Source organism: Pyricularia pennisetigena, chromosome 2, assembly GCF_004337985.1.
Source record: "Pyricularia pennisetigena strain Br36 chromosome 2, whole genome shotgun sequence".
Taxonomy (NCBI): domain Eukaryota; kingdom Fungi; phylum Ascomycota; class Sordariomycetes; order Magnaporthales; family Pyriculariaceae; genus Pyricularia; species Pyricularia pennisetigena.
Window position 1 is genome coordinate 6,630,176 of NC_043741.1, and position 15,568 is coordinate 6,645,743.

Sequence of the window (15,568 nt, forward strand, 5' to 3'; positions counted from 1 at the left end):
GGTGTGGACGGCCATTTAGACATACTTAGCCGAACATGCCACCAGGGTCACATTGCATCCTCTTTTTTCCCTTTGTCCCAATTGCCCAGCTGAAAGAGGTACCCCCGGCCCCCTCCTATGCCAGCCACACAGAAAGACAGGGTTCGTATTAGCAAACAACACTGTACGTCTTGCTGGATGTAACCCTCCAACGTCTGTGGGTTCCGGGCCGCTCGAGCATTTTCGCGGTTAAGCTTGAACAAAGAGGGTGCTGGTGACGATCATCATGCCGTCGGGGGGATCGGGTTCTTTTCTGTCAGCAAATACAAAAAAAGGTCGTGCCATGTTTCCCATAAGAATGTGCGCGTTCGGTCATGGGAGAAATGTAGTGTGAAATCCTGGCTGCGTTGTAGAAATGGCTGTGAGTTCACTGGAAGATGGAGACACGTTTTGGGAGGCTTGGAGGATAAAAAAAAAGAAAAGAAAAAAAAAAGCTCACGGTAAACCTACCTGCCCAATGCAGTAAATGCAAATTTCAAGTCAACGAATCGAATGACACGGCCCAATGATTCAGCTTTGCTAGGAAGACTCCCCGCCCCCGCCTGCCCTAATTATGTTTTTTTTTTTTTTTTTTTTTTTTTTTTTTTTTTTTTTTTTTTTTTTTTTTTTTTACAGAGAACAGAGGAGCCAAGAGAGACCCTCCAGTCTCCATTGAGAGAAAGCTCACAAACCACCGATAAAGACCGGGTCAGAAACCGGACTCGGAATTTCGCCGATTTCCGTGCCGGGGCACCGCCTCAAAAAAGAGAAAACACACGGGCTCGGGAAAGCTTGCCCAGCGAATAAAACAAGGTCGACGACCCCTTGGGCCTCGACGGGTGCTTTTCTGTGCCTAGAAGACATGCTGTGCGACCAATATTCTCTACCACGTAGGCGGTCATGTGCACCGGCTGACTGGTGCTCTGTTGGGCGGAGACTTTGTTTTTATGTTTGTTTGTGCAACGTAGGATACTGTTTACGTCATTGAGGAGGGTTTTGGTACCCGAGGCTGATTATGCATCTTGGGCTAGAAACAGGTGAGATTTGTTATCACTGCGAGTTATACGAGTCGGAAGGCAGGGTTGGTCGTGTTGAGCCCAATGGAGGAGAGAATGCCATAGAGGGGGGGACGAATACGTGACAGAACTGTTCTGCGGGTTAGATGATTACAACCAGTTCAAGTCACAAAAGCAAATTTGCACATCACATTCAAGATGAAAAAGTAAAAAGACTGTAGGAGTAGAACGATGTAAAAACACTAGATCTATATATAATGCAGATGAAGAACAAAAAAAAAAGACACTCATTGTTTGAGATGCTTTGGAACAACGCCCTCGATAGTGTGAACCTTATGCCAGAACATTTGAAAGGAAATAAAAGAGTAACAAAAGAAAGATAATGAAACAAAAGCTGCTATGCAAACAGCGCTACTTGTGTGTCTGTGAGTTTGTGTGTGTTTAATGTCAAAAGCCAAAAAAAAAGATGTGACAAGAGAAATGAAAAGCCATTTGAAAATCCACAAGGAAAACTCGCTTAGCTCGTCAAAGTAAAACAAGAACCAGGATAATACCATCAAGGCTTCTAATGAGATGAGGAAAAAAAAACAGCAACACTATTAGATGACGGGCTCTCGTTGCCAAAATAAGACTTAGTCACGTCCCAGAGGCCCCCGTCGAAGTCATGATAACACAGATTAGAATAAAGAAAAGTGTGATAACAGCGAATGTCATATGCGCGTATGAGTGTCAAGAGTGCGGTGCAGTTTATTGCAGAGCCTCTTGCATGAAACCTTGAAGCTGCTTGGCCTATCGAGTAGAAGTAAAGTCAGCGTTTGAATACTTGCATAGGGGATAGAAATTGTTGACATGTAACTTACCAGAGGGCCGTGCATCATCGAAAAGTGGTTACCGGGCATGTGCCTCATGGTCATCTTGCTGCCATCGAGGTACTCGTCCCAGCGGTTGGGGCCAAAGTCGACCCTGTTGTCGAGGAGGAAGAGGGCGTGTCCCGAGGGGTAAGGGTCGGGCCTGGGGTCGGTGGGCAGGTGGCAGACGCCATCCTCGCACCAGATGGCCATGACCTTGGGGCACTTGTCCTTGGGGATCGGCTCGGCAGTGTAGTTGGAGAGAGCCGTGACCGAAGCGGCGAAGTGGGGCAGGAGCCACGAGGGGATCTTGTCCGCGTCGCCGTCACCCAGGAGGCCGATGGAGGCAAACCAGGCGTGCAGGGATTTGGGGAGGGGCTCAATGGTAACGGGGCAAGGGGCGTCAATGATGATCATGTTCTCGACCTCACTGCCGGCCTTGATGAGCTGGTTGACAATCTCAAAGGCGATGACACCACCGGCGGACCAGCCAGCGAGGCTGTAAGGTCCGACGGGCTGGCGCCGCTTCATCTCCTCGATGAACTTGGCGGCCATGCCGTAGACACCGCAGTTGTACTCCTCGGGGGTCTTCATGAAGGGCGAGAAGAGACCCCAAACGGCCCAGTTGGGGCCGACGTTGCACATCTCGGTGTACGAGGTGGCACAGCCGCTGCCGTCAGGGACCATGAAGAGGTGGCGGGTGGCCGTCTTGTGGCTGCCATGGAGCAGGACAGAGGTGGCTTTGCGGTGAGGCATGGTGTCGGGGATCTCGGTAGGGCGGGGTGGCTTGTAGATGGTCGCCGTCACTTGGGATGGAGGGATCGAGGTGGTGGGTGGGCAAGGCTTGACCTTCTCAGACTTGGAAGGCTTAGACTTGGCCGGGGGAGCCTGGGCGGCAGGGCGCTTTGCAGCAGCAGGAACAATCCCCAGAGCACGCTCGACGTCCTTGAGCGACGGGTTGGAGACAAACAGGTCCGAGGGGACATCCATGCCAGTCTTCTCCCTGAGGGTGCCCAGGATCTGGAGGCTCATGAGCGAATCCATACCCAAGCTGGCCAAGTCAGGGGCGGCGATGATCTCCTCGACATCCATGCCCATCTCGGTGGCGATGGTGTTGCGGATGGCCTCCTGGAGCTCGTTGGTATCAGCCGCAGCTCCCTTGCCGTCCATCTTCTCGCCCTTGACCGAAGCAGTGTCGCTCCCGTCAGCAGGGGTAGTGACGTCGGACTCAGAGTCCATATCGCCCGAAACCGAAGAGCTGCTGCTGGAGCTGTCCTCACATGCGGCTGACCCCTCGAACTGCGCGAGGAAGGCCTTGAACGCGCCAATGGTAGGATGATCGACAAAGGCGTGAGAGTCGATGCTCAGATCCATGTCCTCGCGAATGCGACCGCTGACAGTAAGCGACATCAGCGAGTCGACACCGAGATCGGTGAAGGCAATGTTGTCAGCAAGCTCGTCGTGACTGACACCAACCTCCTTGGCAAGAATGTCAAGCACCTGGGAGACGACCGAGGTGAGCTTCTGGTTGACCTTGGAGATGTTCTTGGGTGTGACACCCTTGCTCTTCTCCTTGGTGGAGGAAGTCTTGGTCTTCTCCTTGACAGCCGGCTTGGCAGCGGGGGCAGCAGCGCGGACGGGGGCGGCGATGGCGGCAGATCCACGAGGGGGCAGCATCATGTTGAGGACCTTGCGGGGGATGGCCTGGAACTTCAGGTCACCGCACATGCCAATGATCTTGTCGCCGTCGAAGACGTAGACGTCACCAGCGTAGACCTTGTTGCCCTTGACAGGCTGCATGCGGATGTAGCTGCGGTACTTCTTGCTGGCCACGGGGAGCTCAGAGAACCTGAGCGATCCCCATCCGTGAGAGATGAAGACCTGCTCGCGCGAGTCGACGGCGTCGGTTCCGTTGATGATGAAGCCCGAGATGTGGCACAAACTGTCGATCCAGTAAGGGCTGAAGACGTACTTGCCGTCGGCCTCGGTGGTCTGGAACTTGACCTGAGCAGTAGCCTCGCAAGTGTCGCTGTCAAGGACAACCTCCTCCATACCGCGGTAGCGGGGAGTGTAGTCGACAAGGGCGGCAAACAGCTTATAAGCCAGGCCGCGGCCAATCTTGGACGCCTTGCCATCCTTCTCAGCCTCAATGAGACCGTCAACGCGAGACTTGATGAGGTAGGAGACGCGGTCAAACTCGCCCTGCCAGTCCTCGGTGTTACCGAAGTAGACCTTGCAGTTGGCATGGTCAATACGCTTAGCACCCTCGCCGGTGTGGAAGACCAGTTCGGCGCTGTTCTGGGCAGCGTTGGCAGTGACTGTGAGCCTCAGGATGTGGCTCTCAGCGGCGTCGTCAAAGATGAGGGTCTTGGGGACCTCCATGTGGGCGACGTTGACGCCAATGTTCTCAGACTCGGGACGGAGCAGCTTGTAGGCATATTGACAAGTGGTGATGGCCATGTCTCCGTACAGCGAAGAGGGGCAGAGAGGAGCACCGTTGACCAAGTGGCCGGAAACAACACCACGAAGGTCCTCGCGGGACAGGTTGGACTCGATCTCGACGACAGCAACGTCACCCTTGATCTCCTCACGGATGACCTTCTGGACAGTGGTCGTCTCAAGCTTGGGCTTGGCGACGGCAGCAGTCGCGGGGAGGGCCTTGGCGACGCGGTTCTTGCTGAGACACCAGTCTCCCTCGTACTGCAGCCAGTAGTTCTTCTCGTCGAATGCATACGAGGGAAGGTCGAGGTGCCTGACGGAAGAGAGGAAGTCATTGTGGTACTCGTTCCAGTCGATGTTCAGACCAGCAGTGTGGAGAGTGCAGAGACTGGCGCTCAGGGTCTTGTAAGTAGACTCGTTGCGGCGGACAGTGGGCACAGCGACAGTCGAGACACCAAAGGCAGCCTTGACCATGTTGGCGCAGACGGGGTGGGGGCCGACCTCGAGCCAGACAGTCTTCTCATCGATGGCGCCGGCCGACTGGGCAGAAACAAGGCCACCAAGGAAGTTAACAGCGTCACGAGCATGATCGCGCAGGTACTTGGGGTTGATGGGCTCATCGTCAATGAGCTTGCCAAGGAGGGGCGAGATGACGGGAACCCTGGGGGCGTTGAAGCGGACAGCGCGAGCCAGCTTCTCAAAGTCATCCAGGATGGGGTCGACCTGGGCCGAGTGGAAGGCGAAGGGCACCTTGAGCTGAGTGCACTTGAAGCCAGCGGCACCAAGCTGCTGCGCAATCTCGGCCATCTCGGAAGCCTCACCACTGAGGACAGTCTCGCGGGGTCCGTTGATGCATGCAACGTTGGTCGAGGCGGCGCGAGCTCCAAGAGCCTCCTGGACAGTGGAAACCGTCCCCATGACAGCAAGCATGGCGTGGGTACCGGCAGTGCACTTCTCAACGAGAAGCTTGGCACGAGCACCAACGAGGTAGATGGTGTCGCTGGCAGACAGAACACCGGCAACGTGGAGAGCAGCATACTCGCCAAGGCTGTGGCCCATGACCGCAGCAGGCTTGATGCCCCAAGAAGCCCAGAGCTTAGCCAAAGCCATCTCGAAGCAGCAAAGACCAAGCTGGACGATGAGTGGCTCGAGCTTGGCGACATCAGGCTCGCTGCCGTCAATCAGAGGCATGAAGGTCGGGAAGCCGTGGATCTGAGAAATCCTGTCAAACTCGTTGATGGCCTGGCGGAAGATGGTGTGGTTGGCATACAGCTCCTTGCCAAGACCAGCGTAGTGGGAGCCCTGACCGGTGAACATGAAGGCAACCTTGGGGGGCTCGGGAGAGACGGGGACAAAGTTCTCCTGCAGGCGGGCCTTGAGGGCCTGCTTAGCTTCGCCCAGGTCCTGGGCCGTCACGTTCATGCGCCAGTAGTGCTGAATGCGGCGAGCGGTGGTTGAGTAAGCCACGTGGGAGATGGGGGTATCATCGTTCTCGTCCATCCACTGGATCAACCTTTCGGCGTTGTGGATCATGGCCGACTTGGACTTGCCGGTGATGGTGATCACGTGGACATTGCGAGGGTCCTGAGTGGCAGGCTCGACGGGAGGAGCATCCTCGAGCAGCAGACCGGTGTTACCACCAGCAGCGCTGAAGTTGTTGATGAAGACCCTGCGGGGCTTGCCATCCGATCGCTTGAATGGCGTCAGGTGGAAAGCGATGTTCACGTTGCGCTCACCCAGATCCTTGGGGAAGGTCTTGTTGATGACGGATCCCTTCTTAATACCGACGTGGGGAGGGATGGCGTTCTTCTGGAGCATGAGCAGGACCTTGCACAAAGCAGTGACACCGGAGGCAGCCTCACCGTGACCCAAGTTGGCCTTCACGGCACCAAGGTACAAGGGACGGTCGGCGGGCCTCTTCCTGTGGGCAGGGGCAAAGACGTTGGTGACGGAGACCATCTCGGTTCCGTCACCAGCCTGAGTACCGGTACCGTGCATCTCGACGTAGTCAACATCGAGAGGGTCAACACCAGCCTCATCCAGGATGGCAGAAGACAGAAGTGACTGCGTAGGACCGTGGGGGTGGGTGATGGAGATGGCATCGGCAGAGTGGTTGGTGGCAGTGCCGAGAATGACAGCCAGAACACGATCATGGTCGGCAATGGCATCATCGAGCCTCTTGACGATGACGGAGGCGCAGCTGTCACCACGGCAGTATCCATCGGCATTGTTGTCGAAGGTGGCGCAGGGGCCCTTCTTGGAAAGGAACTGTCCACGACTCAGACCCGCAAAAATATCGGGGTTGGTCATGCAGGACAGACCACCCACGATTGCGGTGTCACAGTCGCGTGCCCACAGAGAAGAGCAGGCAACGTTCATGGCAGCGGCACTGGACGAGCAGGCAGTGTCCACGTTCAGACTGGGGCCGCTGAATCCCAGGTGGTAGTTGATCCTACCAGGGCCAAAGGCTCGGACACCTCCCGTGATGAAGTATGTGTCAACCTCCTGGGCGGCGTTGATTTCACGCCAGTCATCCGATGTCTGGCCGTAGAAGGTACCGATGCGGTCCAACCTGGTCGAGGGTGTCCTGTTAGGCACGTAACCGCTCATCTCGAGAGCCTCGTAGGCGGTCGTCAGGGCCATCCTCTGCATGGGATCGGTCTGGAAGGCTTCACGCGGCGACATGTTGAAGAAGCGAGGGTCGAACATGCCAGGCTTCTCAATCCAGCAGCCGTAAGGAGTGTGACTGGTGTTGGTGACCTTGCCATTGGGGTCGTAGTGAGTCTCCACCGGGAAACGATCGGCAGGGACGACGCGGTGAACGTCCAGCCCCCTGGAAAGAAGCTCCCACAGCTTCTCGTGGCTGGCAGCATCAGGGAAACGTCCGGCCATACCGACGATGGCCAGCTTATCACGGCTGCCGCGTCCATGGTTTCCAATGGCGGATTCGGTGCTCTCCTTGGATATTTGAGGAGCCTTGCGGAGGGTGATCTCCAAATTCGTCTCGGCCTTGAGGAGGTTGGCGAGGGTGGCCGCGTGCTGTGTGGGACCAAAGGGGATGATGAGGCACGACTTTCCGTCAAAACCACGAGCCAGATTTAAGCAGCCGTCAAGGACGTTGTGAAACCTCAAGGTCTGGGTGAGGATCTCAGTGACGACGGCGGCGAAGAGAGCGCGGGTGGTGGACTCATTGAACCATGTGCCGGTTAGGCAGGACATGACGGATGAGCGGGGCTTCGTGTTGAGGAAAGTGTCAATCATCTCGGAGTTGTTAAGGCCCAGGATGTTGTCGACATCCTCCGGGCGATGGAGGTGGGGGGCGTGGTACGGGCCATAGACCGGGATGGCCGTGGCCTTGGTGAGGGAGCTTGTGGCGGCCCTGAAAGCCTTGAGTGTGGTGGGAGGGCCAGAGATGGCGACATTAGCGGACGAGCTGGCGCTTACGTACACCTGGCTCGCTTGGGAGATACCCTTTATGATGGGAAGGGATGTGTTAGCTGCAACTGAATACTAGATGAGCTCGGCGGTTCTAGCAGTCTTCGCTTACATGTGACTCGTGAAAGTTGGAGATTTCCTTCTGAGCGGCCTCCTCAGTGAAACCGGGAACAATGTAGGTCCAGCTCTCGGAGCGCTCGTTGACCGGCTCCAGCCTTTCGGCGAGGGCGGCAACGTGCGCACCGGTGCGGAAAGCCATGAGAACCGTTTGCACGGCGACCGGAACAAGAGAGGACAATGATGGGGTGGAAGCGATTGCGGACGCAGCGAAGAGGCCGGAGCAAAGACCGACAAGGTAGGTGTTGTTGTGCTGCGTGACATCTTCATGGTTCTTCTCTGCGTGACTACGGGTGGAGGGAAGTCACTCGTGTCAGTATACTGATGGCACCAAGCAAGCAAGCGTAACAAGGCTGAGAAGTGACCTACTCAATGTAGTGAGCGAGTTGGGCAACACATAGAAGGGCTCCGTCGAGGCCGGAGTGCTTGGTGGTTTGAGCGTGATACCGCTCGTTTAGTTGTTGCAGTGTGCGGAACACGGGCAGCCTCGACCTCTCCAGCCTTGGTAGCCTTTCGATCTCCTTCCTCAGAGCTTGGGCGGCCTGGTCGAGAAAGGCCTTGGCGAGTATTCCCCGATCCTCGTGACGGTAGAACTCGGCGAGGAATCCATGAGTGTCCAGAGATTGGTCTCCGAAGAGGAGGAAAGCCAGCTTGTCCGCCATTGTGATGGTTGTCAGCATGTATTCCTCTAGAGTCGAGATCGTGCGTGTCGAGATACTGGGGAAAAAAAACGAATTGTATGGAGGAACCATCGACGAAGCTTATATATCTAAACTATCACTCCCGGGCCCGGGGGCTAAAAGAACTGGGTCGTACCAAAAATACCATCCGAGATGGCAGATCGTCCGTCGGTGTGTATGCTTCCCAGTCCGAGCAGGTGGGTCCCGGTCCCAGGGCGAGGCACACGGGCAATACCCAGGGGAGAAGGGACAGGATGGAACGACGCCTGCTGAAGGGAGTGAGATCAAGAGGATCATGGGTCAAGGGGTCGTAGCGACACGCCCCTGCGGCGTCCAAGACCTTGATCCCTGTACATTTCCGGTTGGATGGCAGCGCCCAGACGAGGGTGGATCCGGTCGGTGACCGAAGCCTCTTTTCTTTGCCTCGCAAGATTATGGCAGTAAACGTTTACTTTCCGTAAGAGGTTAAGGGACTAGCATCCACTAGGAGCCCTGTGACATATGCTGACATGGACCCAACCTGGGACCTGTTGTTTTGTGGTGGTGGTGGTGGTGTTGATGGTTGAGGCACCTTTCTTTTTTTTCTCTCTCTCTCTCTCTCTCTTCTTTGTTCGCTAAAGTAGTACGTACCTGCCGGTAGAAAGCACAATTTTTTTTTCTCTGCAGTCTAGAAGTGTATAGCCTACCTGTACTGTAAGCAGGCATGGGCCATCACCCGATAAGGAAGCAACGCTCTGATGACAAGTAGCGCCCCAGCCCAGCCACTAGGCAGACAGGTACCTTGGATACGCGGGAAAGGCTGCTCAAAAGATTGATTGTAAATCAAATCAAACAAACAGAAGAATGAGATACATACGTGTCTGTCTCAATACATGATTGATAATGATGCATCTTCATCTCGATCATGACAACGAAACAAAAGACATCGAGACGGGAATGCATCCGGAGGTGATAGTGCGAAATGTGATGTGCCGCCCTCTGCATTGCATAATGTTGCTTGCGTTGGTAAGGTACGTACCTTATCTCAATGCCAGGCACATAATCATACGGTGCAGTGCATCTACGATGGACTGGCTCATTACAGCGGTCTGTATGTCCTGTCCACAGTCCAAGTCCCGATGCAAATACAGTATGGCGATGGCTGCATATCAAGATCAACCAGGCGGGTTAATTGCAATGTGTCCCGCCCCAGTCAGAAAGTGTAGCAAAATACGGAATATGCATGTGTAATCGTTTCAGCGGTAGGCACGGCTGCGTAGCCACTGTCTGGGTGCCTAGCCAAATGAAAGAGAGAAAAACGCACGGATTCGATATGGCGAAGAAAAAAAAAATAAAGAGAAGAAATGTTGCTCAGGCCGTGTGCCTGGTGTGTGAGAGTGTATGAGTGTATGACTGAGTGAATGTGTGTGTACTTTGTGTTTGTGTGTCTGTTTTGGGCGGTCGATGGGCTTGGTTGGCTCAGTTTCGCAACTCATCCACCACCGCCGGACTGTTAGCTCGGCCTTCCCCAAGGACATCCGAACGGAGCTTTACCCCTCTCGAAACAGGCGCCGCAAGCGACATGGTCATGACAATGGCGCGTAATTATTGAACTGATAAGGGTGGCAATTCCTACCAATTTGTTACAAGAACAGAAAAAAAAAAACATATCGTATGTTGGTTCGTTTGGTTGGTTTGATTCGATTGCCAAAATTTGCAGGGCGGCCAAACTTCTTTTTCGTTGTGGTTGTCGCCAAGGCGTTACCAACACACTTCCAGCCGCACTGACAGGTGTGGTCCAAGCATTCTCCTTTATTCAGTTGGGAGCCTCACGCCCACGCGACAGTCCAAGGCACGCACCAGTGACGCGGACTGCCAATGAGATTTCAACGGTACCTGCGCCAGGTGGGCCATTTGCGGGGGATAGTAGGCAAATCCCAGCCGTGTATTGCTACGTAGCATTCCAGTCAAGGCAATGTGGGTCCCCACTTGTCTTTGTTTGAAGCCACCCCACCCCTTGCTTTAGCCTCAGGAACTGGAGCCACAAGTTTGTTTCTTCTCACAGTCTTTTTTTCCTTCCTTTGAACCGGTCGCAACCTTGCCAAGATATTTTTCTTCTTCTCACGCGGATCTGTAATGATACGAGCTAGCAACAGCGCACAGGCTCTAGTAGGCAAAAGTTCCATTGGAACCCGTGTGGAACTACATTCCTGGTAACAAAAAAAAAAAAAAAAAAAAAAAAAAAAACATTGGCTCCAAGCCTTCCTCGCCCGTGTTTCTAGGTCAAAAGGAATTACGACGGTTCACTGTGCCAGGGCCTCGCAAGGCCAACTAAGGCTTCGTTTCTATGTCAACTTCCTAATGGTTACCCAGTACAATTTCCCGCCCAAACGAGCAACGTTGGCCGGCTGCCACCGCTCGTCCCAAGCGTGATCGTCCAGGCTCATCTGTGGGGAGTGTAGCCGCTGAAGAGCAGATGGGAAATCAACGACTGCAAAAAAAAGAAAATGATCTAAACGGAGAGGTAAAGAAAAACGCCGAGTTGAAAGTGAAGACTAGACGGGCAAAGATTAGAATCACGATCCCTTGCTCAGCCAGAGCGTTGCTTGCCCTACGGTGAGGTCAGGTCGGGTCAGGAAAGGAAAAGGTCAGGCCACAGGTCAAAGCAGATCAAATGGACCCCCCCTGTGCCCTACAGGCTACCTGCTCATGTTTCCATTATCATTATCGGAAGAATCGGGCTTCACCGCATCTGCAACCGGCGTTCAGATGGGCCCTAAAATCAGTCAAGCATATGAGCACTGTAATAAAATCATGCCAAATATTGCTTGGCTTTCACAGTGTTGCCAAAGTGATCAGTCAATCGATCGATTATCACATCACGCTCGGCTGGGGAAACACAGGGTAGTCGAGTTATAATTGCCCGCAACCTAATATCATATTACATGACCAAGACTCTGTCAGGGTTCGATATGTGCAGACGGGCCCTTGAATTCCCACAAGGTTTTATTCTCCCTGGTTATAGTAAGCCCTGCGAAACATTTCCGCCTTCATTCACGTCAGTGATCTCATCATCCCATGGTCATCGGTAAATTGGCGTCAATTTTTGTTCCGCATCGGGATGGTGTGGGTTTGTGTGTGTTGGCAATGGAACATTTAACAGATTTTAAACACAGAAAAACTGAATATGCCTGTCGATTGCGACGAACACCCCCAACATCTAGAAGCCTCTCTTGATTGTTTAGAAGCCATCCGTTCCATCATCCTCCCCCCCTGTCCCCGATTCCCTATTCCCCTCGTCTCGCGTGTCTCAGATTGGACGTTTACGTGGTGCTACAGTACAGTCCAAACTGCCAACTTATCCTCCTATCCATGTCCCGCACCCTGCCGAGAAAACAAAACAAAACAAGACACCCTCTCAACCAACACTGGCATCGTGACGGTGTGGCTTTACAGTCTATATTGTAGCTGACTCGAATCGGGACTGGCCAAGCGAAAAAGAAACGCATCACGACCACTTTTGGTGTATGCAATTCCGAACACGGCTCAAGGCAATACGGGACAGGAAATTGGTATTTCTTTTGGCTCCGGCTACCATCGAAACCGAGACCCAGGCGCTCTCCATAGGCGCCGCCTGGCAAAAAAAAAGATCCATGGTTATTTTCTTGCCAAACTGTCCCCTCTATTTTTTTTATTACACATTTCGTGTATCAGTGTGCTATTTGACGCTCCAATGGATTTATTTGAATGTATCTCCATCCAATATTCTTGTTGGTAGTGTGTGGTGCGCCGGACGTCCGATCTTGCTTCACATGCAGTCACGGGGAGTGTACATCACGTAATATCGAATCCAATTGTTCAATATGCATCAGCCGCCCTCCCATTATCTTGCCTTGATTGCGTTTGCCTTGCATGCTGCTTTTGCTGGGTTCTGTCGGGCTCACTGTCCTATCTCTAGCTGCGGGCAACCTCAGCTTACCATGCATGTCCTTCCAAATGCTTAGCGATCGCTATTATAGGCATATCCGCGCTGTGTTTTTTTCTGTTCTTCAGCCCCTCACCACTGGCTTCGTTTTGCTTCAATTTTCTTTTTAGACCCTTTTTTTTTTTTTTTTTTTTTTTTTAGTCCGTTGTTTGGTGGGTCCCGAACGGGCGACACCAGCCTACCTCTCCTTTGTTGCATCTTTACTTTCCCTGCAAAGTACGTAGCTCATAGTAAACCTCAAAGACACAAGTGTGATGAAAGCAAAAAAAAAAAGAAAAAGAAAAGAAAGCCCACATCGAAAATTGCTGCAAGCTCAATTTGAACACGACTAAGCCAGGAAAGGGTCGCTCCATGTTACTTTTCTCCGCCTCTCACCTTGTTTCTTTGGTGATGCGATGATTACCCGTTGATGCGGACAATAATATCCGTATGGTCTTGCCTAAGCCACGGGCTTCTCCACCGCTTTCAGCTTGCATATCTCGTGCAGGCCGGTGAAGCTTTTGTGGGAAAGCACACTACTGCCTCCCAGGCTTTTTTTTTTTGCCTTCTCTCCTTGTTTGCTGTGCTCACCTGCATCAAGCATATTTTACTTTGGTTAGCGGCCATGTCTGAATTTCCCGTAAGAAACAAATTACAGAATTCTTTTTTGGATTTGTCCACATGCACGCACCAACGCACACACACCATCACACACCCCTCCCCTTGGTTATGGTTATGGCGAGGCTGCATATGCATCTCGGCTTGAGACACGATCTTTGAGAAACACGGATTTTTTGTTGTTGTTGTTTTTTTTTTTTTTTTTTTTTTTTTTTTTTTGACCGCTTAGAAATGCATGGATCGAGGGTGATTTGTAAGTCTTCGTAATGGCTTGTATACTGGTCATTGTCTATCTTTTTCGGTAACAAAATACTCTAAAGAACATTTATGTTATACTGGAAATAGCTAAGCAAACACCGTGTCGATCGGCCGGCTCAGCATGTGCAGAACATCGGTCTCTCGGTTGGCTGCTCGCAGGATGAGGCTCTCGTCTCATTCCTTTCACTTGGCAACAATTCCCTGGGTGCCTTGCTGCAGATTTCTACTAGCGATCCCATCACAAACACATGCAAAGTTATGCATGGCTCGACTGGCGGTCTACCAAGTAGCCGTAGGGCTTTCATGGCAGTTCTTTGTCTTCTTCTTCTTCCTGCCTTTTGTCTGTTTTTTGGCTTTTGAGGGAGTCTTTTTGTCGCCATCACCTGAAAAGATGGCTGGTGCAACAGCCTCTACGACGCCATCAGGGCTGTTTCCCTTGCTTCCCTCGACGAACACGTTGCTCTACGCCCTTTAATTCCGGGGCGCCACGTCCGAGGGAAAAGCCTTGTGTTCTGGTGTTTGTATCGTTTCTTCTTTGTCTTCTTGGCTGGCTTTGTTCCTTCGGCTGTCCGCGCCACCTGAATCCGGATTAGGGAAAGGATCTCACCGCAATGCAGCTCTTGGTGACACTTGAGCGGGAACTTGGAGATGATTCGCCTACAGTTGCAATTTTTATGTGACGAATTAATACGAGTTTAAAATGCCACATATTACATGCACGTCTTGCTGCAGACCGGACCCAGTCCTTCGGCCCCGTTCCTATTGGGATGCATAGCGAGCAACGACGGTGTGTTCAACCAAGCATGTGACAGGATGGCTGTTGATATTCTGGCGCATTCCGTAGTAAAGTACCCTACTCCATGGGAGCTCCCAGTCCGAGATAACCATCTCCAACCAATCAAATTGCTCAGACTTACAAGGACCCTGCCGTTTATGGCAGTGTTGTCTGTAAGATGTCTTTAATACTCTGCTTACCCTTAGAACCACGCCAGTTGACGTGGATATCTTCCAATGACAATATTGACCATTAGCTGTTTTGGTTTGTTTAAAAGTCTTTTTTTTTTCTCTCTCATTAACCGCTGCAATGCTGCATACTGCGGTCAATGTCTTTCGCCGAGACGTACATATCCTGACACAGCTTACACGTCCCACACCCCCTCTTTTCTACACACTCTACACTCCCCAAACATGGCAGCGGATGAGATCAAATTCTTTTATCTGTACTCCGAATGAGACGACAAGAGATCTGATTCAATCCTCAAGCCTCGGACGTCCCGACTGATGATGAAGTGGCGTCTGTAGACTCTTTATCCAATCTTTTTATTTGCCCTATTTTCCTTGACTACGACTTCGCTTCGCCTCGCTCCAACCGGCCCGTCCATCCCTACTCGTCCCATCCCATGTTTTATCCTCCTGATGTGCGGCCCAAAACCGGCGGACTTACACAAATAGTACCCCGATACAAGGGACCAAGCAACAAAAAAAGAGGGAAACCTAATCAATCCTCAATCGTTGGTTCAATCAGATAGGTGAACTCTCCGCTGTCAAACACGCCCCCCACCCCTTTTTTTCTTGGTTTAATCGATTGTGCTCCTAACCGACCCTGTACCCAGCCGTCAGTGACCCAGCTCATGCTGCAAGATCCTGTGCATAGTCACCAAAAAAAAAAGGTCTTGGGTTCAAATTCACTTGTTTGTCATTCATAGCTGAGATGATTGAATGCATGCTGCCCTGCTTTTGTACCACCTCAGAGATTGGATTCACTCCGGCCCCCATTGCGTGTGCTCTGCAGGATTACGGTGGCAAAATAGACCCAACGGCAGCAAAGAGAGACGGCCACGCAGTCCTCTAGCCGATGCTATGTATTGTTTTTCCGTCCATCTGTTAACCTGTGAAATCGCCCATCTCTAAATCCTTTTAACTCCTCGGCCGTGCCTCCGGAATCCGAGATTTTTTTTTAGCTCTGCTCAATTCGGAGGAATGTTAATAAGGGGCCCAAACCTCTCGATCTTAACCCACTTTCATTGCTGCATGGTGGCAAAAGGGACTTTTTGTTTGTTTGTTTTTTTTCGTAGACGTCTCGGCCGGGATCGAGAAGTGGTAGAACTAACTATTCCTCGGAGAAAAATCAAATTGACAAAAACAAAGTTGACGTTGCAGCCTGTCAAAGCTTTCTGGGGATGAAGATCGGCTGTG

The 15,568-nt window shown here is 52.4% G+C and overlaps 2 protein-coding genes across 2 annotated transcripts; one reads left to right on the forward strand and one right to left on the reverse strand.

Annotated features, from left to right (window-relative positions):
• Positions 1-1,781: 1,781 nt before the first annotated feature.
• On the reverse strand, positions 1,782-8,553 carry PpBr36_01861 (uncharacterized protein; the record flags this gene model as incomplete). The annotated part of the gene is made up of 4 exons (XM_029889045.1): positions 1,782-1,823; positions 1,895-7,792; positions 7,869-8,160; positions 8,243-8,553. The coding sequence occupies 4 exons, from the start codon at positions 8,551-8,553 to the stop codon at positions 1,782-1,784; spliced, it is 6,543 nt and encodes a 2,180-aa protein (XP_029751591.1).
• Positions 2,676-7,423, forward strand: PpBr36_01862 (uncharacterized protein; the record flags this gene model as incomplete). The annotated part of the gene is given in 4 exon segments (XM_029889046.1): positions 2,676-3,212; positions 3,251-5,771; positions 5,796-6,381; positions 6,394-7,423. The coding sequence occupies 4 exon segments, from the start codon at positions 2,676-2,678 to the stop codon at positions 7,421-7,423; spliced, it is 4,674 nt and encodes a 1,557-aa protein (XP_029751590.1).
• Positions 8,554-15,568: the final 7,015 nt, after the last annotated feature.